Source organism: Phasianus colchicus, chromosome 1 (assembly GCF_987193195.1).
Source record: "Phasianus colchicus chromosome 1, bPhaCol1.hap1.1, whole genome shotgun sequence".
NCBI classification, from domain to species: Eukaryota; Metazoa; Chordata; class Aves; order Galliformes; family Phasianidae; genus Phasianus; species Phasianus colchicus.
In genome coordinates this window covers 45,797,880-45,823,548 of record NC_143436.1, presented here as the reverse complement: position 1 = coordinate 45,823,548, position 25,669 = coordinate 45,797,880, and the positions used below count along the sequence as shown (strand labels likewise).

Below are 25,669 nucleotides of genomic sequence, written 5' to 3'. Positions count from 1 at the left end.
AGGTAAAACTCCAGCTGATAATGAGGGAAGTAACATTTGCAATAGAGGCCCTGGCCCTTTGTCCTCTTCCCCTTTGCAGATACTTCAACCTTTTCAGGTAGGACTGCTGGGTGCTCCTGAAGGTCAGCTTCAGAACAAATACAGCATACAAAACATGTACAACACTGTCCACAGCCAGTGGGCTTGCCAAAGGCAGGACAGACATAGGAATACACCAAAGTTCTGAAGCCTGTCAGACACTGAACTCAGGCACTGACCACTGCTGATTACGGCAGAAGAAATTTTGCAAAGAAGGACCTCCAAGAGGACTGTGAAAACACATAAATAAAGGGTAGCTAAGATTATAAACAGACTAGAAGTAAAAATACACTTTGATACAGAAAAAGAATACCACCAAATGCTGGGGATAGAAATGAGCCTCAGATAATTGAAAGGGAGAGTTGGGTTGAAATTATTTTGGGTTACAGCAGGGAAGGCAGAGATCTGGTGATTCAATTGCTGGCTTGTCACAGGAGGTGAGCAGCTGCAGACTGCCAACTGGGTGGTCACACTGTTGCCTACATGAGCAGGCAAAGAAAACCCATAGTTTTTTTTCAGCCTTCATACATTTGGGGCTGAAAAGTAGAGAAGAAAAAGGAGGCCTATTTCCTCCAGCAAATGTATTTTTTCCTTTATTGTTCACATGTTTGCAAGTTATTACACAAGGTACTTTTAGTCTGAGCCTTCCTAAGATCCCATTTGCTTTTTCCAAGGCTGGAATGCATTGGTTGCTAAACTTGATGAATGTATCTGCCTTTCTCCTCTTGTTATGTCTAACCAGAGTGCTCCTAAAGCAGAAATTTCTGTTACTCATCCCTGCTTATTGAAAACTGAAGCAAAGCATTCATTTAATTTTCAGATCAACTTAGAATATCTTTAATCTTCATCACAACCTTCCTAGTCTCCTATTTATTTTGCTTATGAATCAGATGAAATATGGTATACCTGAAATCACCTGACTTCTATTTCTATGTTCATTTCATTCTCCCTACATGGTATTTTGAAATTTCCTCTAGATCAGTAATGCCTCCACACTTTACAGCATCAGCAAATGTTATTAGTGCATACCTTATTTTTGTGCTCAAGTCACTAGTGATATTAAATAATATCTATATAAAAATGGACACTGCCCGGAGTCAGCTCCCCATACATAGCATTCAATTGTTTTAATTTCTAGCATCTTCATAATGACCAGGTTAAGTAGTTTACTGAATTACTTCCAGGTACATCCAAACTACTGTTGTTTGTTGTTGAGAAAATCACTCATCTTACCAAGTAAACAGATACAGTATAATCTGCTTTTATTAAAAAGAAGTTGAAGATTATCCCATTTTCCATTTATTTCTAGAGAGCCTCTCATTCACAACACAATATAAAGCCTAAGACAGGATTAAATCAGCAAACCTACTTTTGCTGAGTTCTGTTTTATTTGCTTTTTAAATATTGGCTGTATATTTGGTGATCTCCAGACATACATTACTGTTTCTGTTTTTCTTTAATCTTTCCTACCAAGTCTATAATACCATGTGCCAGTTCTTTCTCTCTGCTGTGATGGGAATGAGCCCACTCTTCCTGTCTTGAGCCCCCTTATCAGTCTGAATCTTGTTTCTGTCACTAGAATGGCATTTTCTTCTTTGCAAACTGATCATCCTGTTTTTGAGCCCATACTTGACATCCCTATTCTTAATGAAAACCAAGGCAAGAGAGACATCTATTAATAAGCAATGACTATCTCTTCTTTAGCACCCAGATTATCTTTTCTTCATAGAGGATCTACTTTTTTACAGTTATTTATTTATATGATTGAAAAAAAACACATGATGATATCCTGTTTTCACATTTTTCTTCTTGTTGGAAAAAAAAATAATTAAGCACCAGAAGTAAAATGTTACATGATTAACTACTGCATTTGATTTGCCCTAGCAAGGTGGTGACCTTTCAGTGACAGTTATTCCTATGAAGCTTGCAGGGTGGCCATGTGATATTGCAAGGCAATGTTAATATTTAAATTCAACACCCATCTCAGAAAGACTTTTCTGTGCTGTAAGTGGTTCAGATGGCCAGAATCCACAGATGGGAGATCAGTTAACAGTGATATGAAATTGAGAATAGCTTCGTTAATCTTTACTATATGCCATATGCCTTGAAGTCAATACAGTTATTTCTGCTTTATACAAGTTTTACACCAGCATACAGTGCAAAAAGAGTCTGGTATCATCTTTCTTCCTTAACCATGGTGATAAATGCATTCAAAAAAAAAAAAAGTGCCTTCATCATACTCATGGTAAGATGTTACTTAAGCCTTGAAATCCATGCTAATGTTCTCATATTTGGCCTGGCTTTGTGCCATGCATTCATATTTTGGTCTTCTTGGTGCATGTTGAATTTTACCTCTTTTTTTCATTCAGAAATGCTTTCTCTTGTAGTGATCACTATGCACTTGATCATTTAGTGATCAAGATACTTAACTAGTTTTAAAGGGGAAAAGCGAACAGGAGGACAGAATCCTTTCTTCTCGGTCACACTGCAGCAGCAGATTACTTACAGATCCTGGCACTCCCAGTAATGCTTTATTATTAATTTCTGTGCTGCAGTCAGAGGTATGACAAGCTGCTACTCTTCTGGAGCTTAGAAGGAGGAAGCTCAGTTTGGGGTGCACAGACCACTTCTTACACAACAATGGCAACCAGGCTGGAAAGAACTCAGTACTGCTAGTGACACCTATGCTGGAGAGGCATGCTTAGATGTGAGGAATATAACCAGACAACCAAGTACCAGGAGAGCGGAAAATGCACCCAATTCCTCCCTCTAAAGGAATATTCATTACCAGAACAAGCTGGTACATTCTACAACATTTGTATAAACAACCAATGTTAAACTGCATAAAGGGAAATTCTACTTACAAAAACTTTCACTGTGGAAAAGTCAATCTTTTCTGTTCCTTCCCTTTTAAATTTGCACAGTATGGTGCTACGGTCTGGCTTTTCAGTAATATTTTGGACACTGAAGTGTATCTTCACAGTCTGTGAACCATTCATATATGACAGATAAACTTCTACCTCAGTTTTAGAAATATTCAAGTTGTCATTTTCTTTCTAGAGGGAAAAAATTGAAGATAATAAGCAGTCACTAAATATGGTAAGATGTAACAGAAATTTCAATGACTGTTTTAAATGAGTAATTACAATTTATTACTTTCAAACTTACATATATTTTTAATTCCAGATCAGGATCCAGCTCAGTGTGCAGCTGATAGTTAATGAACACTGGGTCAGGGTGATAGTGCAATTTGACACATGGTACAAAGGTAGTTTCCACTTTAAATATCATATCAACAACTTTACCCTCCGTTGCATGGCTCAGACTTGGCGATAAGTAATGATACTCAGATTTATTTTGAGGATACTCAGAGATCTAGAAAAGCAATAGCAAAGCTGCGACAGTCATTAAGTACTCAACAGTGTGTACAGTTACAAACAGAGGCAATCAAAATGATTTTAAAGCCTTCCTGACTTCACACAGATAACTGCTAAACGTCTTCTGTTCGATCACAGCTGCATGCAGAGCAGCTGAGAAAGTTTCTTTGTTGAGACTGTGTCTACCTTTAAGCATATTTACCACAGCCTCTGTGTGCTGTTTTAAGGCTGAATACTGCAAAGGCAGCTATTTCCTGCAGTGAGATGGGAATAGTGACAATGAATTCTCCTACCTTCCCCTCAATGCAGGTCCTATGAGACAGGCAGAACAAGCTTTTCAGCGCCCTAGGGCACTACCTCTCTCCACTCCTGCACTTGTCAAAGTGGAGTTTGTTACAGACATCCATCCCGTGGGCAACTCCACGGGGCAGTGCTGCTGTTTTCTGGTCTTTGTGCTACAAATTTTGGGGGCAACAGGATGCACACCTCCTCACAGCCTTGGAAAAAGGATTTCAACTCAACGTTATCTCATTTCCTCCTGTTTGCTGAGGCATTGGCACCATGTGGGTGCCAGAGAGACATGCAAGATCCCCTCCTTCAATTGAACCACACCTGGAGCTTGAGAGGATGCTCAAGAAAGGACAATTTTGGAACAAGTCTCTGGAGCATAGAAAATGTCATAGAGGATCATGCAGGAGAGTAGCTTATGTTTATCCATGATCCTGTACTCAGAATATATGCAACCGTAATCCTACAAGTGGTCATGTTTATTTTAGGAGAATGACTGATGTTAAGTGTGTGTAAGCATTTGAAAAATGCTGAGATCCTCCTAAAACCTTAGGAACAAAACCTAATCCCTTAAAAGACCTCCATTTGGTATTGTAAAGGAGATTAAGACTTACGGTGAGGTTTGATCTCTGGTCATCTGAAATAATCACTTTGTCCACCACATTCAAATTTCTACCAGTTGTAGTTATTTTGCGACCACCACTGTTAAAAAAAAAAACAAAAAAACGAGAGAGAGAGAGAAAAGGCAGGGGAAGGTTAAAATTATCTCTTTTCCTATAGATAAACTCCCTATTAAAGCTTTAGCTGTGAATGAATTACTCATGCATTTTCCTTTGGTAGCAGCCTATAAAATAGAGTCAACATGCAGGACAAGATAATTTGAGCTATATAGTGTAATGCCATCCTTTCTTCATAATGTTATGATAAATGCTTTTGCACAAAACCAAATGACTTGAAAGCATACGAACACATACTTTTTTTCAAAAAAAAATCTTCTTGTGTTTTTTCTTTTCTCACAGCCTAAGAACTAGACTGCAAGTTAATATTCTGTCTTGAGGAAAGAACATCATGGTATTTCTCTATCTTGAAGCAGCTCTGCCTGTGCTTAATTCCTGCCTTCCTCAGGACAAACCAATGGTGCCAGGCACCTCGCAGGGAACATACTTGTCAATGTTCAGACCATCTGTCTCACCACACACAATGGTACTTGTGTACAAGGGCTGGCTCATCATCTCTGCTGAACACAGTTGGAGTGGTTTAAGGTATTATTAATTTCCAGCTGTCTGTGCTGCACCTCACCTGGAGGCAAGGGCACGTGCCCTATAGCTGCTCAGCTGCCAGCCCAATGCATTACCTCAAACCCACACTTGGCAGTGCTTGATGCCAAGATGTCAGATTGAGAACATGAAAGCGGGTAAAATCCCTTCTGCTACTCTGCTGCACAGGCAGACGGACAGGTGGAAAGCTGTGCCTGAGAATGTCTCAAACCACCCTGCAAGTCTGACACCAGAGCTCAGAGCTTCCTGCAGAACACAGCAGAGGCTTGAAAGGAGGAGCTCTTTTGGCTTTAAAGAACCCAGTCCTAAAGGCTACACCTACCACTGTATTGGGTATTTTCGCTTCCAAGTCAGTGATTCTTTATATTGTTTTGAAGGTGAAGTGTATATGAGCACCAACAAATTCATCAGAGCTTGAAAGAAAGTTAACTGAAGTTTGAATTTGCATGTGCTAGCAAATTTTGGATTTAGCATTAGCATGAAGAGATGACTTCTAACTTCTACTGTGGAGACTTGAGACAGGCAGTAAGGAGTTTATGGAATCCTACAAGTCACAGAATCATCCTTGCAGCTACTGTGACCCTATCTATATGTTAAATGTTAAATCAGCTCACTGGCAGAAATTCATCCTCCACAACACATTACAGCAGCAATCCATGTTCATATTAGCTGCAGTCTGGCCAAGGAAGAACGCTCACGCATACTGGCTTAGTGGAACCACATTTTAATAAACACATTAAAAGTATAGAAAGACACACTTTACCTGATCCAGGAGGTATTTGGTGTGATTCCAAAGCATGCTGGCAGTGAAACATAATGCAGGGTGACTGGTGGTGAACATTTTCTCCCGTCAGCCTGTATGCATACACTTTTGGCCTCTTTACGCATTGGTGGGAGAGCAAATGTCATTTGTGTATCATTTATCACATTTCTAACTTTAATGCTGGAGGAAAAAGAAAACAGTCACAGATGCTGAATCTAAGATGCCATTATGTATCTCATTTGGTGTTACTACATGAAGCCTATAACCTAATGCAAAGGATGAAGAGAGGAAAGGAATGAATCTTTGAGCTGCCAGATGGAGGTGAAGAGAGAGAACAGGGAGTGGAAAAGAGAAAGTAGGGCTTCTTTTGAATGAAATTGCTATGTGTCACAATAATTATACAATATGCTACGGATATTGGTCTCAAGGCCTTGGGACAAGGCTATGTAATGCAACGAGTGATTTTCCTGTGATTCCGTACGCTGTTCAAACAAAATGGTTCAAAAGCTAGTCAAGAATGAGAATCTTCAGATTACTCTTCTTTTTCACTCTTTTTTCATTTCGTTTTTTGTCTTTTGCTCTTCCCTCCCTTTCTCTCCTTTCTTTCTTCCTCTCTGCCGTTCCTTCCTCTTTTTTCCCCTTTCTCTCCTTCCCTTCTCTTCTTTCCCCTTCTCTCTCCTCCCTCCCCACACTTGTCTTCTTTCTCTTTCTTCTCTCTCCCTTCTTCTTCTGTACCTCTGTTCTTCCTTCCCTCTCTCCTCTTTTGTTTTCCATGGTTCTCAGAAAATTCATGGCTGAAGTAAAAATTGAACAGTACTATATGAATACTTGCTCAAGTGCAGGCTATATAAAAAGGGCTTGGTAATCACAGGCAGCCATTGCAGCTGCTACTGAAAATGACTGATTGAGAATAAGATAGCCTAATTACCTAGGGTTTTACACTGTGCAATCATCAATAGAGAAAAGTACAAGTTGTTGCATGAGAGATTTCCTTCCCTGGAGTCTTGTCTGTGCCTTCAAAAGCCAAATCCTAGAATATGTGGGGAATAAGCTGAAGCAGAGGAGAACCAAACAAAAGCCGAGGTTTTTGGTTTTCCTGTGACCTAATTTCTTGTTGCCTGCTGCAAGAAACAAAGGGCCACATGTACAGACATGCTCTAACCACTGTTGAGAAGAATGCCCACCTACCTACCCCACACCTTGTACTGTACCCAAACATCACACTCATTTCCATCCTTTAGGAATACGATGTGGAAGCTTAATTAAAGGAGTGCACAGCATCCCCCTTTGCTGAGGAGAGGTCCAGGACAGCTGTTCACACAACAGTGCTGCTAGGGAAAAATTGGGTTTGGAGTCTAAACAAACAATTTACACTACGCAAAATAAACAGCAGTACTTTTCAGAGCTGCGCTAACTCACATTTCTTGTTTACAGACACTGCTTCCTGTCAGTATCAGTTTTATTCCTGATGCATGTGTAAAGTTTTCTCCTTTGACTGTTATTTCACTTTTGCCCAACGTAGAAATCCACAAAGGCTCGATGGAATGAATGTTGATATGCTATTAGAAAACAAAGCAAAACAAAATCTGGTTATAAAACAGCTAGGCATTTAGACAGCAGCAAAAACAACCGCCGCTCAGAAATGTGGGTTTGATGGCACTGAGATGCATTTTTCTTATTAATTTCAGATCTTGTTAAGTTTGATCCTGGGAAGTACTGTCAATCACAACTTCTTTACAAGCCAACTATTTTTACCTACATAATTTAAACTTCAATTTATCTCATAAGAAATCTGCCAAAAGGAATCACAATCTGACATACTGGAAGGTACGTATCATGAAAACCCAGTTTGAAATGATACATTTTGCATGACTCTTGAAGAACTACAAAACAACATGAGACAAAAACCACAGTGCTGTCACTATAAGAGATTGGAGAAACAAATGAAGGTACTTCTCATGACCTGAAAAAGGAAAGCAGAGGCAAATCCCAGAATGAAAAGTCAAGAAATAGCCCAGAATGAGCTTTACTACCTGAAGCACAACTGCAGAAATCTTCTGGTATTCCATTTTGATGCAAAGAAGCTCACAAATCTATCTCCATGCATTTAAGAATAACCCTAGTTTGTGCTGATGCTGTCAGTCTTACATAAGTGTGCCTGGTTCTTAAACTGGGCTTTTCTATGTTTTTTTCTTTGTGTATCTTTACATTTACTTACTTTAACTTACTAACAGCACCAAGAAAGAGACTTTTTTCCTAGCATATTTACTTGATGTGATTGACAGCATCTCATGTTTACCAGTTTTGATGCTTCCCTATTTTGATAATCAGTGTCAGGTTCCTCTCTGTGCATCTTTCAGACATCAAAAGAAAACTGTAAACATTCAAAAAAACCCAGGAAAATACACATGTGAAACCACAAAATGTTTGAAACCTCCTCAGGGAAATGATTTCTGGCTTGGTTTTAGATTGCCTGCACAACCAGTTTCAATTCAGTTTTTAGAATTTTCTGATTATCCTGATTTCTGCTAAGTCTGCCTGTGGATGTATTCTTGGGTAAGTTCAGCCCCTGATACTGAGAAGAGAGCTAGTGCAAAATCTCTTAGGAAAGCTAGGGATGTTGTTGCCACAGCTGTTTTCTCCCCGCTGATCTTGTTGTGTACACAGATTGGCATCAAGACTTTGGGCTCATTTTCTGAGGGGATGATGTGGGTCCCAACTCCAGTCCTCTGCAAAAAAAGCCACTGCCTGCTTCAGAAAGTGCATTTTCCCCACACACTACCATCAAATGCCTAAGCAATGCAGAACAAACGTGAGACCTGTCACAGCTGACTAAAAGCCACAGCTTGTGCTTTAAGGAAAGAGCAATGGAGGGCAAAGGCCAGGGCCAAAGGGCTTGCAAAAGCAAGGAATTTGTTAATGAATTTCCTTTCCTCCAAGGTGACTTATGGTAGGAATAATGGAAGAGGGCAAAGGAAATGCCTGACAAACCACCGAAGGGGAAAGTTCACTCCCACCCTGACCTGGGAATCAGATTAACCCTTGGTAAGTGAGGAAGATGAATGAGGCAGAAATTTAAGAGCCTGAAGCCCTCAAAACAGCAGTGCCTTACTGCAGCTACATCCTGCCCTGTCCCTCCGCTTGTGCCCCACTGTCTCACACACAGTCACAAGCCAAACACTACATAAAGGAGGCCAAAACTGCTTAGGTTCCCTCAGGCAACCAGCAGGATCATATAGTATCACAGAAGCACACGGAGATCTGCACAGCTACATTAAGACAGCGAGCACCGGGCAGAAACACAGGGTGCCCAGGGGTGCAGGCAGAAAATGAGGCTTCTTCAAACTGCAGTTCACATCCACTGGGTGTCTAAGCAAAGAAAGAAAGATGGTGTGGTTGTTGTAAAGAATGCTTTGCTTGCCTTCCCTATTTTTAAGCTAAGTGGAAACCAGGGTGAGGAGAAGCTTCACCCCCTGCTAAGCCTTCACCACAGTGCTGTGACATGGGCCTCCTCACTGCACCCTGCCGTGCTGGATGGCGTCAGGCAAACAGAGGAAGCTCTGGGGCCAGCTTGCCTCCATTACTGGAGAGCCAGTCTTCAGACCTGCCTGTGGCAATCTGCAGCACTCTTCTCAGGAGCAAAGAAGCTGAAAGCAGGAAAGGCAAGGCTTTCTCCCAGGCCAGCTAGCTTGGCAGTCCTTATTTCCTCAGAGCAAGGGACCCGCTGCCCCTCAGTTCCTGCACACGCAGCCCTTGCTTAGCCAGAAGAGGCCCCTGCAAGTGAGAGGGAAGGAAACAGCAGAGGCAGAAAGTCATTTATAAAAACCAGAAGTTGTGAGGCACGCCGATGCCATGGTGACGAAAGAGAGGCACACAGAAAGGGTGCAGTAGGTCCTCAGGTGATGTAAATCAGCACCACCCTGTCAGCTCCAATAGAGCTCTGAGCTTCGAGACCTAGGCCCAGCCCGGACAGCACAGCGCTTCCCTGGGGCTGTGTAAACAGTGACAGCCACATCCTCAGAGCTGCGGTTAGCGGTTAGCGCGGCTGCAGGTCACAGTGAGATGCTTGGCAATGATCTGGTTTAATCAGCCTCTGCCTCCCCGGGGAGCTCATGCCTGTCCCCGCACTCCTTCAACAGCGCTGGCACAGGACTCTGAGGCCACACAGAGACCTGGATCATGCAGCCGACCCAGCTGAAAAACAATCTGCTGAAAGAAAACATTGATTTCCAGCCAAATCAGTTCCCCTGTCAAATGCACGTGCACAATCACTCCTGCTGTTGTTGTGGTGCAAGGGGAGGAGGGTGCAGGCATGGAAACCAGCAGCTGGAAACAGGAGGAGGGCTGGAGCTCCCGTCACCAAAAGAAAGTGTATTAATATAAATGCTGTGCTGGGGTTGTGGGAAGACACAAATCCTCTTTCTTGACTCTCCAATATGTTCTTCTTAAAGCCCCAGTAGTCAAAGGAAAACAGGATTTCAAATGCAATTTCAAGCCCTCTGAAAGGATCAATCATGTCTAAATAAACATCTGTCTTGGGGCTGCCTCTAGTGCTTTCACAGCCTTGTCCATCACTGTCTTTTCCAGATAAGGCATGTGGAAGAAAGCCATCTCCCAAAGAACTCCAACTATTTACCAATGTCAAATTAATGTGCTTGGAAGCAGAGCAAAGAAGAATTTCCTCTGTTCTTTCACCAGCAATAATGCTTTGTATGCACACCAAATCCAGAATACTGATGTTCAGAAGCACAAGTATTGAAAACACACTCTTCTCTGCAGAAAATAAAACAAATTTTATGATCTTATTTAAGACAGCTCAGCTGAATGGCTGGATTTAGGAGGTAATTCCTGTCTTCACAGGTAAAAGTTTGCATAGTTCTAATGAAACATTTAGAGATAAGAACACAGTGCCTATTTATACCAACCATGCTATCACTCACAGTAAAGCAGAAACCAAAACGGGCAGGGAGCAAATCTCTATGTAGTTACTCATCAATCAAATTTTTCTTCACTACTCATTCCTCTCCTAATACCTGCATGTCATAAGCAACCATGGATGACAAGATTGCTCAGTTTTATGAAAAAAATAAAACCACTTGACCATAAAGAATAAAGAGATAACCCTGTGGTTAACAGGCTGTTCTATGAGGAAAAAGTAAGTTCACACACAGTCTTTATGATTTCAGGAGAGAACTGAACAACCAGATTCAGACTGGTACTGTGCCACCAGTAACATTTCCGTTCCAGTGATCCAGCTTGAGTGGGATAGATGGAGGTTAGTTCCATCTCCAGTCTACCCATAAGCTTTTGTGGAGTGCCTAAACACAACAAACATGGAATTTAAGTAATTCTGCAAATACTGCATCTAGAGGTAGGCATGTGACTTTTGCAGTGCTTACTGTCTCAGTGCCTGGATCTGAAACCCAAAACTTTGCTGGTACCTTTAAACATCAACCAAGCTCTAAGAAAATATGCATATCCAAGATATGCATTACTTTTCTATGCTCTTCATCCATAACCGAGTTCCTCTGCAAAGTCCTCTCATTTTGCAAAAATTTCTCCCCCCGCCCACAGTACTTCAATAATGCTGATCTCGAAATGCTAACTAACCTCTGATTTCTGGGCTGTGGTGATATCCTTGGAAGCATTTTGGACACTGCAAATATCCTGAAAAAAATCAGCATTTCTCCATGTCAAGATAAGAAAGAGACAGATTACTGCTCAGATATAAACAATACAACAAAAAGGTATCACAGGGGATTCCAGCTCTCCTCAACAAACTTCACCTGGCAGGCAGTGGCAGGAGAGACAGGTGTCCATTTACAGCTGGCACACTCACCGTCGTGTATGCACCGTGAACAGCTGTTAATACACAGAACAAGAGACATTGTAAGACCAAAGGACTCAAATCTAGATTCAGTCATGAATGTGAAATTTCAAGTGACAGAAAAAACACATAAATCCAAAAGAAAAACCTGGCAAGCAATGAAATATGTAAAACATAACCTGAGTCTATCCTCCAAACTTACTGTTCTGTTCTGTTTATTCTGAGGACAAATTTAGTATGAAATAGAGTCTGTGCTAAGATGCTGAAAGTCATATATTTCTGAAAAGCAAGAAGCAGGCAGAGCACTCTATATTTTATTTTGCTCTGATCTTCTCTGGTATGTAAGTGGTTAGTTAGTACATTCTATCCCGAAAAGGACAAACTTCCCAAACTTCTACTCTGTGTGCATAAGCGTTAGCAAGTATTTCTAGTTTATTGTTGCCTCTCCTTACCAAAAAAATAGGCCTGTTGGAGACCAGCTCATATCTGATGCATTGATCAGCACAGAGGATGGCCAAGAGCAGCATGCTCTTCTCAGCTCCATCCATACTGGGAAATGCTGTGCCTTAGACAGTTCCTTCCCTATGTTGCTCCAGGGACCACACAGCAATGTGCTACTTCCCAAAAAGCAGGAGTTCAGTTTCATGTCAGGTGCCTATGAATTAGCCTCCTCATAAAGGAGAGAGGTGATCTGAAAGGAAATACTATAGCTACCTGGGGTGTCTGTTAGTCAGACCTAGATTTTAACAACCACATATCGTAAAGGTTTTGGCCATGTACTGGGCACAGATGATTTCTATTGCAAGCTCTCAACCATGAGTTTGGCTCTGAAAAAGAAAAAAGTACATATATGGACAGAACAACAGGTATTTGTCATCGATAGCAGATTAGATGCTTTTTATCTTTTTAAAATGTATTCCTGTTATCCATGTACCACATTTGAATCACGTCCTGTTCAGTTAAAGAACAGCTCCATAAGGTGACTTTCACAGATTCTCTTGATTTCTCTGACCTAGGCCTTATCCTGAGTACCAGAGGCCCACCTTTTTCACAAGAACAAAAAGGATTTTAATGTCATTATGACATCCTTTATTATCTCTTCAGGCACTTGTCATTCAGTCACTGTAATAGTTCTCCTACAGCTGCTAGAGTCCCATTAAATAAAAGAGTCATCAGAAGAAGTACCTTTCTAAAGGCAATCAAAAAAGAGGAGAAGGAGGAAATGGGCCAAGAAAAGGGATTCAGCTATCTTTAGTGAAACATATTTCCTTAATAACAAAAAAAGAACAATCATACTTCCAGTGCAAACACATAAACCCCCCAAAGAATTGCAGTAGGAAGCAGGTTCTTACTTTTCCAACTGAAATGTTTCTGTGATATTCCAAGAGCTTGAGGACAGCGATGTTTCAAGGACCAGACAATCTGGAAAAACGTGACTGTTAGACAAATGCTGAATATTACAAGAAATACTTGTTAAAAAATAATTGACCTGAAGACTTGCATGCGTTCAGTTGTTCTCTACATGGTACCCACTATCACTCACACACATATTCCTCATTCCACATATTTTTGTCTAACAAAAATAACTAGATTTTGTCCTTCCATAGCACCCTTCTGTGGAGTTATTCAAACGCTACGCACACACTTATTGAGCTAGATGCATGAGACAGAAAAGTAATGTTATTGACAAGATATAGATAGGGAAATGTCACCACAAAATAAGGATATAAAATCATCTCCTGAAGAACACACAGTGTACCTGTGGCACAGCCAGACCCTGAATTCAAGCTTTCCAGCACAACAGAACAGATTGTTCAAATGCAGGAGACCCCGACATACTGTACTTCTATCTCTTTCTGTCTCACTTGGGTTCAGAGTCTTCTTTTGTAATCCATGCAGTAGTAATTTTCATCCTATTTAAATCTTTTATGATTGCATGAGTCAATTTGCTATTATTTCAGCTAGTAATTACTACACCGACAATTCGCTGGCAGCTGTGGAATGAAAGAGGATCATCTCCCATGAGCAGAATACCACATCGAAAAACAGAGTTAGATATATACCACTTAAGCCATGGTCTCTTTCATCTGTGTGCCTGCAGATGTGTACGTCTGCAAAATGAATGACTGTCTGAGATCAAATGAAACCCACGTGTGCAGACCTTCCTAGCTTTCCTATGCTAAGAAGCAGATAGCTTTTTAATACAGGAAAGCTACACAGATTTCAAGTATATCCACCTTGCGAAGGTAGAGAAAGCTTTGCCTTTATCACAGGCTGGCTTGTTCAGATGAAAACCAGCTTTGGCTACATTTAAATTGCTAAATAAGTAGTATCTTCTGGCTCCACATGCCAGCATGGCACTTGGGCGCTTACTGCAAAGGCCACCTGACAGCTTGTTAGGAACAACCCTTGGGACTGTTGGTGTGCTTAAATACCTTACTAAATGGAAAGCAAAGAGTCTGACTTTAAAGTTATTTCAGTAATTGAAGATGTAGACGAGCACGTACTGACACTTTGAAATCCTCCACCAAACATCCATTTTTATCTTCAGAAATCTACATGTCTGCAGAAATCTGGCATGCTGGGCACAAAATTGCCTGAATGATTTCCCTCGTTCATCATATGACAGCTCAAACCATGAGCTACTAAAATGCAGTATTTTACTAGGGGTAATAAGTAAAAGCTTGAAATGTATCAGTTTCTGGCAATGCTTTCTTCTAAGTTTATTTAAATACTTTAGGAAGAATATTATCAAAAATGGTTTCCTGATTTTGTCTATATTGAAATCTATGGAAAACAAACCTATTGCTTTCTGCGTGGCCTGGGCTGACCTTTGAAATCCACCAGACTGTACTGAATAGCAGGTATTTCCAAGTCCCTCTCCTCCCCCCCCTCCCCCCCCCACTCCCTTCCTTCTTCCCTCCCCTCCCTCCCCCCCTCTCTCCTCCTGCACCCTCCATCCTTCCCTCCATTCCTTCCTTCCCTCCATTCCTTCCTTCCCTCCATTCCTTCCTTCCTTCCTTCCTTCCTTCCTTCCTTCCTTCCTTCCTTCCTTCCTTCCTTCCTTCCTTCCTTCCTTCCTTCCTTCCTTCCTTCCTTCCTTCCTTCCTTCCTTCCTTCCATCCTTTTTTCTGAAAATGATACTTGAAGGAGTTTTGCAATTGCATATTCAGGTGAAACTGAATGCCACTTTACACGAGGTACCATAAACAGTCAACATAACTCCTACATTTCTACTATAACATAAGTCATAGGAGCACATGAATGGCAGTACTACTGTCAGGCACAACCTTCTGCTTAACACAGTAAAAGGGCTCATCTTTGGCACAAAGCACAGGCAAGGTAAGCAAGGTTCCATAATACTATATATTCTAAAAACCTGCTAGTTGAGTAAGAAAAAGTTCTAGTCCAGGAAGATGGAGAACCAGAAGGATGACCATGTATACCTTAACTGCAGGAAATATTTTCCTGCTTTTCCATCTGGGTTAATAAAGGACATATTTTCCTCTCTAATGCTTTTTTTTCCTCTTAAAAACCCATTTACAGTGTTTACTAAAGCTAGCTTAATAGTCCAGATCACTTGTGTATATCACCCTTACTGTCAGCTGCTGGGGACAAAGTCTTTTATTCTTGATTCTCAAATCAGTATTGGACAGGAACTTGGAACTCGGCACACGAAAGTTAAACGATACTAGAGGAACCTTTGCCATACCAAAGTTTAAGATGAGCTACTGTGGGGAACCTATCCCTATTTTGTATTCCAACACTGGCAACATAAGAAAAGTGCAAAGACAACTTGTATTAAAAGAGCTCTGTGCTTCTATGTAGATTCCCAAAGCAATGCAAGCAGGTTATTCTCTCCCTGTTAGTTCATTAAGACTCTACTGTGACAAATTATCCCCTGAACTTTGGGGCCAAAACCTAAAGAACACAGAAAAAAAAATCCAGATATTTCATAATTTACCACCTTATTCTAACTCTCACATAGAATCACAGCATCAATAAGGTTGAAAAACACTTTCAGGATCATCAAGTCCAACCATCAGCCTAGTCTATCGAGTACCATCACTAAACCATGTCTCTTAGCACCAAATCGTACATCTCTTAAATACCTCCAGAGATGGGATTCCATCATCTTCCTGGCCAGCCTGTTCCAATGTCTATCCACCCTCCCCATGAAGAAATTCTTCTTATTGTCCAATTTAATCCTCCTTTGGCATAATTTGTGACCATTTCTTTGTGTCCTATCACTTGTTACCTAAGAAAAGAGACCAGCATACTCCTCACTGCAACCTCCTTTCAAGTGGCTGTAGATTGTGAAGAGGTGCCCCATCAACATCTCCAGACTAAACAGCCCTATTTCCCTCAGCCACTCCTCATAAGCCTGTTTTTCTAGTCCCTTCAGCAGCTGCACAGCTCTTCTCTGCACATACTCCAATAACTCAGTATCCTTCTTGTAGCAAGGGGCCAAAGCCTGAACACAGTACTCAAGATGCAGTCTCATCAGCACTGTGTACAATGTCACAGTCACCTCCCTAGTCCTGCTGGCCTTGCTGTTCCTGATGCAGGCCAGGATGCCATTGGCCTTCTTGGCCACCTGGGCACATTGCTGGCTCAGGTTCAGCCAGCTGTTATATAACACACCCAGGCCCTTTTCTGCTGGGCACCTTTCCAGCCCATACCACTGCATGGAGTTGTTATGAATCAAATGCATTACCCAGCACTGAACCTGGTTGGATGCCACGTGGCCAGATTTGGCCCATTGATTTGGCTTATACAGATCCCTCTGCAAAGCCTTCCTGTCCTAAATTATTAAACAAAACTGGCTCTGAGACTGAGTCCTGGGAATGCCACCCATGACCAGCTGCCCATGGAACTGAACTCCATTCACTGTGACTCTGAGCCCAGCCATCAGACAGTTCTTCACCCACAGAACTGTATGGCTATCCAAGCTATGAGAAGCACGTTTCTCCAGGACAACTTATCCACAAAATGCACAAAACAGATCACATGATCCATGCATCCAGTACAGGTCAGGTCTCTAATTTTGAGAACAACTTGTGAACAATGTAGCAAAAGATTCAACCAATAATTTAGAAAGATGAAAGAAATTCAGTCAGACACAGACAGACACATCAGTGAAATTGCTCTTTTAGAAGAAAATCACTTTCTCACAAATGTCTAAATTAGGTTGAAAGAGTTCACTGAATGTTGAGATTATTTTTTATACAGACATTCACACTGAGATTTTCCTCATATTTATGTTGGTACAGCTTGCTTTGAAAACAAATTCAGCTTGCAGGTGAGAGAAGGGCTAAGATGAGAAGGGCAAAGCAGAGCGTTGCACCAGCGCTGCTTCCATGGCTCCAGCCAGCTTGACTGGCCTTGCAGCTTCCCTAAGTTTCCTTACATATCTGCTAACTGCATCATGTAAATACAGGCCCCAGAGCTGAGACACTGCACTGCTATAGGCTGATTTGAAGAAGCTGCTTCTGGTAACAAGTTAATGTGTTTTATTACTTCTAGAGAGGACTTCATAATAACAAATTGTTAATGATCAAGAGTACTGTAAGTATACTCAAAATCACTTGACAAAACAGGAATAATTTTTTTAATGACATTTAATATAAAGTATTACCTACTGTTCTAAGATCTGTATTTATGCGCAGTTCTCCTCAGGAATAAATGACAGCAAACAAGTATTAAATAAATGTAATATTAAGACATACCGTGATCCAGTATCACTGCAGTAGCCAGATTGCAGACACATGATGAGTTTTTCAGCACTACATTTTCATGAGGCATTTCAATAGGTTTTACAATTTTTATTATACAGGAAGTAAGGGTTTTGCTTATACTTGCAGACACAGAAATCTATAAAACAATAAGAACATAAGCATTCAATAGATATCTTGTAACACTTGTTAAATTGCCCCCTTGCCTCTACAAAAAACTATGAAATGCAGAAATATAATCTTTTGTGGCAGCAGCAGACAATTCATTAGGCAGCTTCTCAAAGGAGAAGACCTCTCCCAACTGGAAAAAAATACAGAGTCCAGAAAGGAACAGCATGGCTTACTTGCACAAATTAAATGGATCTCTAATGTATGGAATCTAAACTATTTCGGATTTTAAAACAAGAATTTTGCTGTAGTAGTATTATGTGCTGTTATAGTTCCTTCAAAATATTTGAGTAAGAATTACAAATCCTCACAGAGAGCCAACATTTGCATCCGTATCTAAAATGCACTTAATTATGAAACAGAATTTGTCTTGTAATTAATTATTCTTTGTTTCTGGCTGAGAGTGCTTTACAAATGTGAGCACATTAATGCATTCAATCAGGAAACCAGAAACAATAACATGCAGATTAAGTGGCCAGTCACAATACTTGATAATCAAATACTCAAGGCTATGTTTGCTGAGAACAGATACTGAGCAAATACTAATATCAAGCACTTAAAAGACGCATTTGTGCTAGCATGTGTGTCCCAGTGAATGTTTAATAACTTGTTACAAAGCTCAGAACTTACATAATGAACTCAATACATAGTTACTGGAAATGCAAAAATAGCTAATACAGTGATATAATGGAAAAGTTGTCTTTGTATGTATAGCAAATTTTTGAGACAACATCATAAAGTATTGCTTCAAGATATATTTTATAGGAGAAGAAGAGAATATATGTCTGATCTACATATTCAACTTACAGAGTTTTCCAATACATTTGCCAATTGTTGAGGTAAGAGGGATTAATGGAACGTCATGTCAAAAGAAAGGAAGCTGCAATAAGTAACAACAGGACACATTTTAAGTCACAGTAAACAAACATGCATAAAACTGGGTGTACATACCTGATTTCTGGCAGGGAACCTTAGCAGGATTTTCAGATCTTTATCAGGTGCATGTGAAATGTTAAACCAACCCTTTGTGCTGTTTGAACGTGTACAATTTTCTTTTAATGTGCACCTAAAATTATACATAAGATTATACTAGCTTCCTTATGGTGGCTTTGATTTCAGACACTGTACTTCAACTTATTTAGTATGCTATTGATTTTTTACAGGAACACTATTGATTTTTTACACAGAATATGGTTATAATTGCAAAAAGCTCTGGGAAAACAATCAGTGAAATCTTTTGCTTATCGAAATAAATTACAATGCATTGATATATGCTCTAGGGACCTAATTAAGTCAGTGGGACTCAAGCAAATGTTAGATGCTTGGCAAGTAACGACAGACTTGGTAGCCAGGGACAGACTTCATTACCCCGACTTTTGACTACTTCATTGTACAGCTCTGAATCTGACCTCCCCCGTTTCCCTCTACACTCAGTGGAGAGAAATATGCTTTTTCAGGGTCAAGTTATCCTAACCTACTTTAGACATTAATGCAAAAATGAAATGAACCACATTAGGAAAGCTGCTGTTTCTCTCCAATGTAAATAAGAGGAGATGGGGGTGAAGCTCAGATGCGGAGCCACACTTTGAATGTAAAGTCGAGATGAATTAATCATTCTTTCCAGTCACCTCTGTTGTCCACTGATATGAACAGTAATCTTTGCTTTTGATTATAAACACACGTTTTGAAAAGGTAATTCAAAAAATATATCTCATTCTTCAATAATAAAATTAATTTCAGAAGTAGGATAGCAAAAAGGAAATGCAAATGTTACAGATGCCAAATTGTAGGATGAAGAAACTATACAACAGCACAAAATTAAGAAAGAGTGAGGAAACACCAGGATATATAAGTATTATAAATATTACACAAATGAAAAAATGCAATAAGAAACAGAGGACGTTGACATACAAATTAGATGGATGATCACTGAGTCTGAGAAATGAATCCTTAAAATACTACCTGGTGTGAACAGCTAATGAACAATTCATGGATTAACTTCAAGTAATTTTCTAAAGCAAGCAAGTAAAGTTATTTCTAAATGCACGCATCTTAATATTAAAAGTGAATATTCATAAATAGAAGTAGTATTTAATATTAATGTTTTAATAACAGCACTTTTCTACAAAAGTAGAAGTATGTTTGTCTTCAATCACGTAACAGTGATATGTGCCTTAGGGTCTTTTGCTAAAAATTAGAAATGTGGACATTCTTGAAACACATGGACCTTGATATAGTCTTTCCACTAGGAGCTCACTGCATAAATGTACTTCATGAGCAATGTGTTTGCTCTCCAGAAGGAGAACACATGAAAGACTTTAAAAAAAAAAAAATCCATCACTTTTGAAAATGCCCAAAATAACCCCACAAACCATAGCAAGCCATAAAACCATCTTCTCTTCAAATCAAGAAGTTGGCAACAGTAATGCACTTAAACATAAGGTCACTTCCTTTGTGGTCTAACTGAGGAAACTGCTACATAAGAAGCTTGTGGAGCTTTGCATCTGAATACATTCAGATCATAACTACACTATCAGAAATTGAGAGTACGTCCAACACATTTCAAACTGACTTAACCACGGCAAATTTCATTTAGGTCTTTCTTCACCTTAATGAGATTGCAAAGCTCCATCAGCGCTGTTTTAGAACAACAAAGGATGGATGGAGTCTTTCATCAACAGGTGACCATAAACGAGATGCTCAGCTGTATGTAGTTAAATAAGTCTAACTGGCGATGAGGAATGGGAGAGAGACATCCAATCGTTTTTGACAGGCTGAAAATCACACCCTTGAACATACAATGCAACGTGCTTGTCATACTTGACACTAAATAAAGACGTGTTTCAGTGATATTAATACTAAAATATTAAATAAGAAAACAGTTGATAAAGCTGAATAGTCAAAACTGTCATAGGACAAAGATACTTATATTCTTAGGCCACCAGAGCAACATAAGCAGTGAGCCAGTTTCCCTCATCTACAATGAAGAACTTAGGAGCTTCATGGCAAAAATATACTATCACTTTTTACCAAGGGCTGTAATCGTCTTCGTGTCAGGGAAAATTTGTCTTTTATGCTCTAAAAGATGATCTTTAACATTCAAACAATGTACAATGGAGAATGGTCATTTCATAGGAAAAAGCCACACGGGGAAGTAGAGGACCTGATGTCTCTCATCACAAACTTTAACAATTGCCTCATAGAAGCCAAGAGTTAACATGAATTTCACTCACTTAAGGGTAAAACTGTTTTGTTACATCCCTATTTTGAGACAACATATACTGTTTGCAAGCACACTATAATGAATGTAAGTACGGTTCTGAAAAGTAACGTACGAATTCAGACAGCTACTAAGAAAGTGAAAATATGAATGCAGCAAAGGTAGCTGAAAGATTCTGGACTCTATTTTTCCTGGAAAGGCAGACTGGATCAGGCCCTAAACAGCAAAGAAGAGAATTAGCCATAACAGCAAGACAAGACACAAAGCAAAGGGTGAGGTTAATTAATTAACTGGGAGAAGAGAGCAAATTTAGGGAGAAGGACTCTTAAAGACTTCCATGGGAGACAAAGGGGCACTTTCTGCTTTCAACATCCCCATAAACTTCAGGATCAAATTTCAAGCACAAATAGATATACTGTGTTATTTCCATATTGAAAATACATGTAAAATATCAGTGCCTTCTATGGAATAACTGTAACATACTTTGGAGAAATATGGTTCATCTAGAAAATACATAAACATTAAGAGAAATCACACTGTTCTATGACTAATTGTTTTGAATGATTTTAAGGGAAAAGGGGAATATGTATATATTTCTCCCTATGGAAAACAGAGTAGAAATAGAGTAGTAACATTTTGTTTCATTTTGTTTTCACTTATAATAAGATATGTGTACTTTTCATCAACATACTGGATTGAGTTCACATTGTCTTAAAAAAATTATTATGTAATATATTGCTTTAATGGACATGTAAGGGCGTTGATAAAATCAGAGCTCCCTCCAAAAAAAACAGGCATTTAATGAAGCTAATGCTAACAATGAAGAAAATATGTAGGCGTTGAAAAGGAATCATATGACAGTAATCTATTTTTTCTTCAAATTATTTCTGTTTCAACTAGGTGGAAACTTATGGTGATTTCCCTCATAAGAAGGGGATTTACTGACCGATAACTGTTATCTTTATAAGATAACTAAAAGCCTGAAAAGCTTAACACTGTAATTTATACAGTCTAACACGGTAGCAAAAGAGAGAAAGAGATTTTGGAAAAAAAAAACAAAAACAAAAACCCAAACACTACAGAATAAACACCTCTCTTCTGATAACCACCTTTAGAAATGCAAAGGAGCAGATCTTCAGCAAAACTATGGTAACATGGTAAAACAAATCAATCTCATAATCAGTTTTCTTTAATGTTTTAACCAGTGATGAACTGGTATAAAAAGAAGCTCTATACTGATAGCATCTGATGATGTTGGGAACATTACCATGCAGAGTAGGGTGAGACTATCACACAAAAAAGCTTGGATAACTTTGAAATGGGATGACATTTCAAAGATGAAGTACAAGAACATGTACCTACAGCAATAAAAATCTCACAACCCATATGTGCTATAGACTGGAAACTCATCAGCTGGAAAGAAAACAGAGAAAGAGAAGGGCCTGGGGGCTTTATTTGATCATGGATGAATGTGGCCCATCAATGTGATGCAGTCATGAAAAAGACATTTGTGATCCCAGGACACACTAAGTAAGGTGCTTCCTGGACAGACTGGGAGGGATTGAAGACCGCTGAGCAAAGTACAGTTGAAATCTCCTGTGGAATAGTTTGATAGCTTTGGCCACCTTATTTGAAAAGAATGCATAAAAACTTCACAGAGGGTGAACTTCAATAGAGTTAAAGAAAGCAGTGTCTTATAAAAAAGGAGCTTAGTGAAGTTAGCTGTTTCAGTACTGCAAAATGAAAGTGAAGAAGGGGACTGTGTTTTCACAAATACTGTGAGAAGATAAATGTGAGGGATGAAGAAACCCTACTGAAGCCAAAGCAATGTGGGCGACAGAACAGGCAAGTATAACCTGACCACCAATACGTGTGTCATGAAAACAAGCTGAGAGATTTTAACTAGGAGAAAAATGAAATTCTTTTAGAGTCACACAGTCAAAGCAGGGAGAACAAAAGGCCTGTTTAAATCTAAGATGGAGCTTGATAAGGGTTGCAGCTGTCAACACTAGGCTCGAAGACCTAGGAGCTCCTTAAATCCAGGCCAAAGACATACAGTAGCTTTCAAACTTGATTCAAAGAAAGCAGCAAAACTAATCACTCAGATGCAAGGATTAAGCATTTAGAAACTAATTCTCCTCTAGCCTAAATGAAAAGCAGTGATTCCAAAGCACTATGAATACTGAAGGTAACTGAGCACCCTTTCCCTGTTCTCCGATGCAAGCGGCTCCCTTTTAAGATGCTTCAAGGACAGTTTTACCTCTCAATCAATTCTAAAACCAGAATATTTCTTCTTTTTAGCTTAACATACATTTTATGAGTAGAACTCAAAAATCTGAGGGCTAACACATGCTTTAAAAGGTACAGAATTCCTTTTCACATTACAATAAAGCAACTCACATTTATGGCAATGATTGATTTCATAAAAATTCAGTAGATACAATCTTGATGCTGAATATCCCCAAGCCTGTAAAAACGTACACTGAGTAATAATGCATTGCTTTTATATGCAAGGCTAAAACACCAGAAAATACCTTTGATTCAAAGAACACCACCCACAGTAAGGATCCTTTGCAGATAAGCATTCTTGCTCGGAAACATATCTACCACAATTTGCAACTGGTATTCTTCTCACCTACAACCAAAGAATGCAATAATACACCAAATTAAAATAGCCTCCAGAAACAAGAAAATTGAGGGTTACCATAAAAATTCTGACATCAGTCAAGCACGATCCCTTCAGAGAAGTTTCCTTATGGACTTCCCTCTGCCAGAAGACCTTTGGATAGAAATGTGTGGCCTATTTTACACACGCTGCATTTTGCCATCAGATGGTGAAACTCCTCTGACAATGACAATTTGGTTCTACTACTCAAAGGCCAGCATGGACAGAGTAATGCAGGAAAATCTGATTTGCATAGTGAGTTATAGGGAACAATAGAAAGGAGGTTTATTTTATGAACGATGCTCTGCTTAGCAGCATAGTTTTCCTCTCATCAAAACTGAAATTTTTAAATGATTGATGAAGGTGCATTCAAAATGCATGCGCAAAACAAAATGCTTCTGTGTTTACATCAACATGTCAGGTAACTGCATGTGCACACTGGAGCAAGCGCATGCAACTACTCAGCATGCATGCAAGCAAATGCTATTTCAATAAGCAAATATAGATAATTGTGGCTATATTGTATGTATCTATACTTGTACATTCAGCTTGAATATCCTAGTCAGCCATTTTCAGAAAAGGAAAGGAAAAAGAAAAAGAGAAAGCTGTTTACAAATACAATAATGTTATTAATAACAATGTTAATTAATAGTATTAATAAGAAAAATATTCCTGATTCAAGCCATTTGTTTACAGATTTGTAAGTTCCTATGTTTTGTGAACAGAAACAAGGATATGTAGCGGATATATTCCAACCACAAATTGTAAAATCCAATTTACCTGCAGATGTGTGAGATAATATGCTCAGAAACTAACCAACATCTTAGACAACTAGCAATTAAAAAAAGAAAACACAGCGTAGATGTCTCATTTAAGCTACAGGAGATAACTAGAGAAGCATGTACTCCTAAAAACTGTTGTTCCTCTTTAACAAGTTGCTCTTTCACCAGTTCCTAAGAAAATGGAAGCCTTTCCCTTGAATATTTACATATTTTAATATTTTTGACTGAAATTTTGAAGGTTTCTGCGTATGTGATATGGAGTTTGTATCAGTCAGGAGTTCTCCCACCAACTTACCCACTCCCTCAGATGGCAGGCTATCATTTATGTTCACTGCTGGAGAAGTGATCTTAATGTAAATAAAGTAGCCATGTGCTGGGGTAAAATCCCATCCTGCTCAGATGGCCCTTATGTTTTTCCTGACATTTTCCCAACTACTGGTGAGACAATGGAGCTTGCTGAGTTATTTCTCAGCAGCCCTGCTGCAGGACATGCTGCAACATGGGCTACTGGGAGCTGCTCTTAGCTTGGGATGTGCCTCTGAAGTGGGTACCCACGTGCAGAAGCTTACAGGATTGCTCAGCCTCACCATGTAAATCAATTCTAATCGTGGAGTTGTTCTTTTGTTTGTTTGTTCATTTGTTTGTTTGTCCATTCACTCGTTTGTTATGTCTAGGCCTACCTGAAGATGATGACAACTTTATTATTGACTTCAGAAGGACTAAAAATTCAAAGCTCTCTCTCAAATTTCTCCACATCAGAAAATCCCGAATTGAATAACAAGCTCTAGCCTACCAATACCTGGATTACTACTTCAGAGGAACTGTCTCCATAGAATCTAGTTTTGTGTGCTACTTTCAGGCTTGATTCTGTATAATGCCAGACTCCAGGAAAAAAAAAAAGAAAAAAAAATTGACTCTCTTGACTGTATGACATAAAATAATCAAGGGATTAAGGGCCTTGCTGGATCAGAGCAAGGGGTGGGTAGCACCATGGAAACAGAAGCTCTTCTAAGCTTTGCAGAAGTGCAACCAAAACTTAGAGAGCATAACCCGATCTTAAGCATAAAGCTGGTAACTGCAATTTGGATGTTACGGTTTGGACTCTGACTGACCCAAACTGATACTTCATGTATAAATGGCAGAAGTCCTTAAAGCAGCAGTTTATTTGAATTTGTTTATTTTTTTAGTGCTGTGCTTACCTTATTGGCAGAGAACAGATAGATGTAGTTACTATCTACTGGATCAAGTCGAAGTTTGGGAAAAATAGAAGTTTCTTCCTCAATTTCATATAAAATCTCTGGGCAATTAGATTTCATATCCTCATTAAGAACAGCCTAAAACACATGAGAGGAAATTATTCACAAACCCCCTTATCAGTGTGTTAGTATTTTAACCCAAAACCTAATTTCTGTTCTTTCACTAACAACATCAGAGATCTCTGAGATGATCTACTGTGCCCTGATACAGTTCATGTGCTGCACTGGCTCTC

General features: G+C 39.5%; 1 protein-coding gene across 1 annotated transcript in view; it reads right to left on the bottom strand.

Annotated features, from left to right (window-relative positions):
• The window catches only part of PLXNC1 (plexin C1), a 69,351-nt gene that overhangs the window by 30,283 nt on the left and 13,399 nt on the right, over positions 1-25,669 (bottom strand). The window contains exons 3-14 of the mRNA XM_031600454.2: positions 25,380-25,514; positions 23,268-23,368; positions 18,465-18,579; positions 17,340-17,484; positions 12,963-13,032; positions 11,570-11,645; positions 11,394-11,450; positions 7,203-7,342; positions 5,784-5,963; positions 4,358-4,445; positions 3,247-3,453; positions 2,943-3,134 (exon numbers count right to left, since the gene is read on the bottom strand). Coding sequence (XP_031456314.2) covers positions 2,943-3,134; positions 3,247-3,453; positions 4,358-4,445; positions 5,784-5,963; positions 7,203-7,342; positions 11,394-11,450; positions 11,570-11,645; positions 12,963-13,032; positions 17,340-17,484; positions 18,465-18,579; positions 23,268-23,368; positions 25,380-25,514 — 1,506 coding nt within the window. The remainder of the gene's footprint in view (positions 1-2,942; positions 3,135-3,246; positions 3,454-4,357; positions 4,446-5,783; positions 5,964-7,202; positions 7,343-11,393; positions 11,451-11,569; positions 11,646-12,962; positions 13,033-17,339; positions 17,485-18,464; positions 18,580-23,267; positions 23,369-25,379; positions 25,515-25,669) is intronic.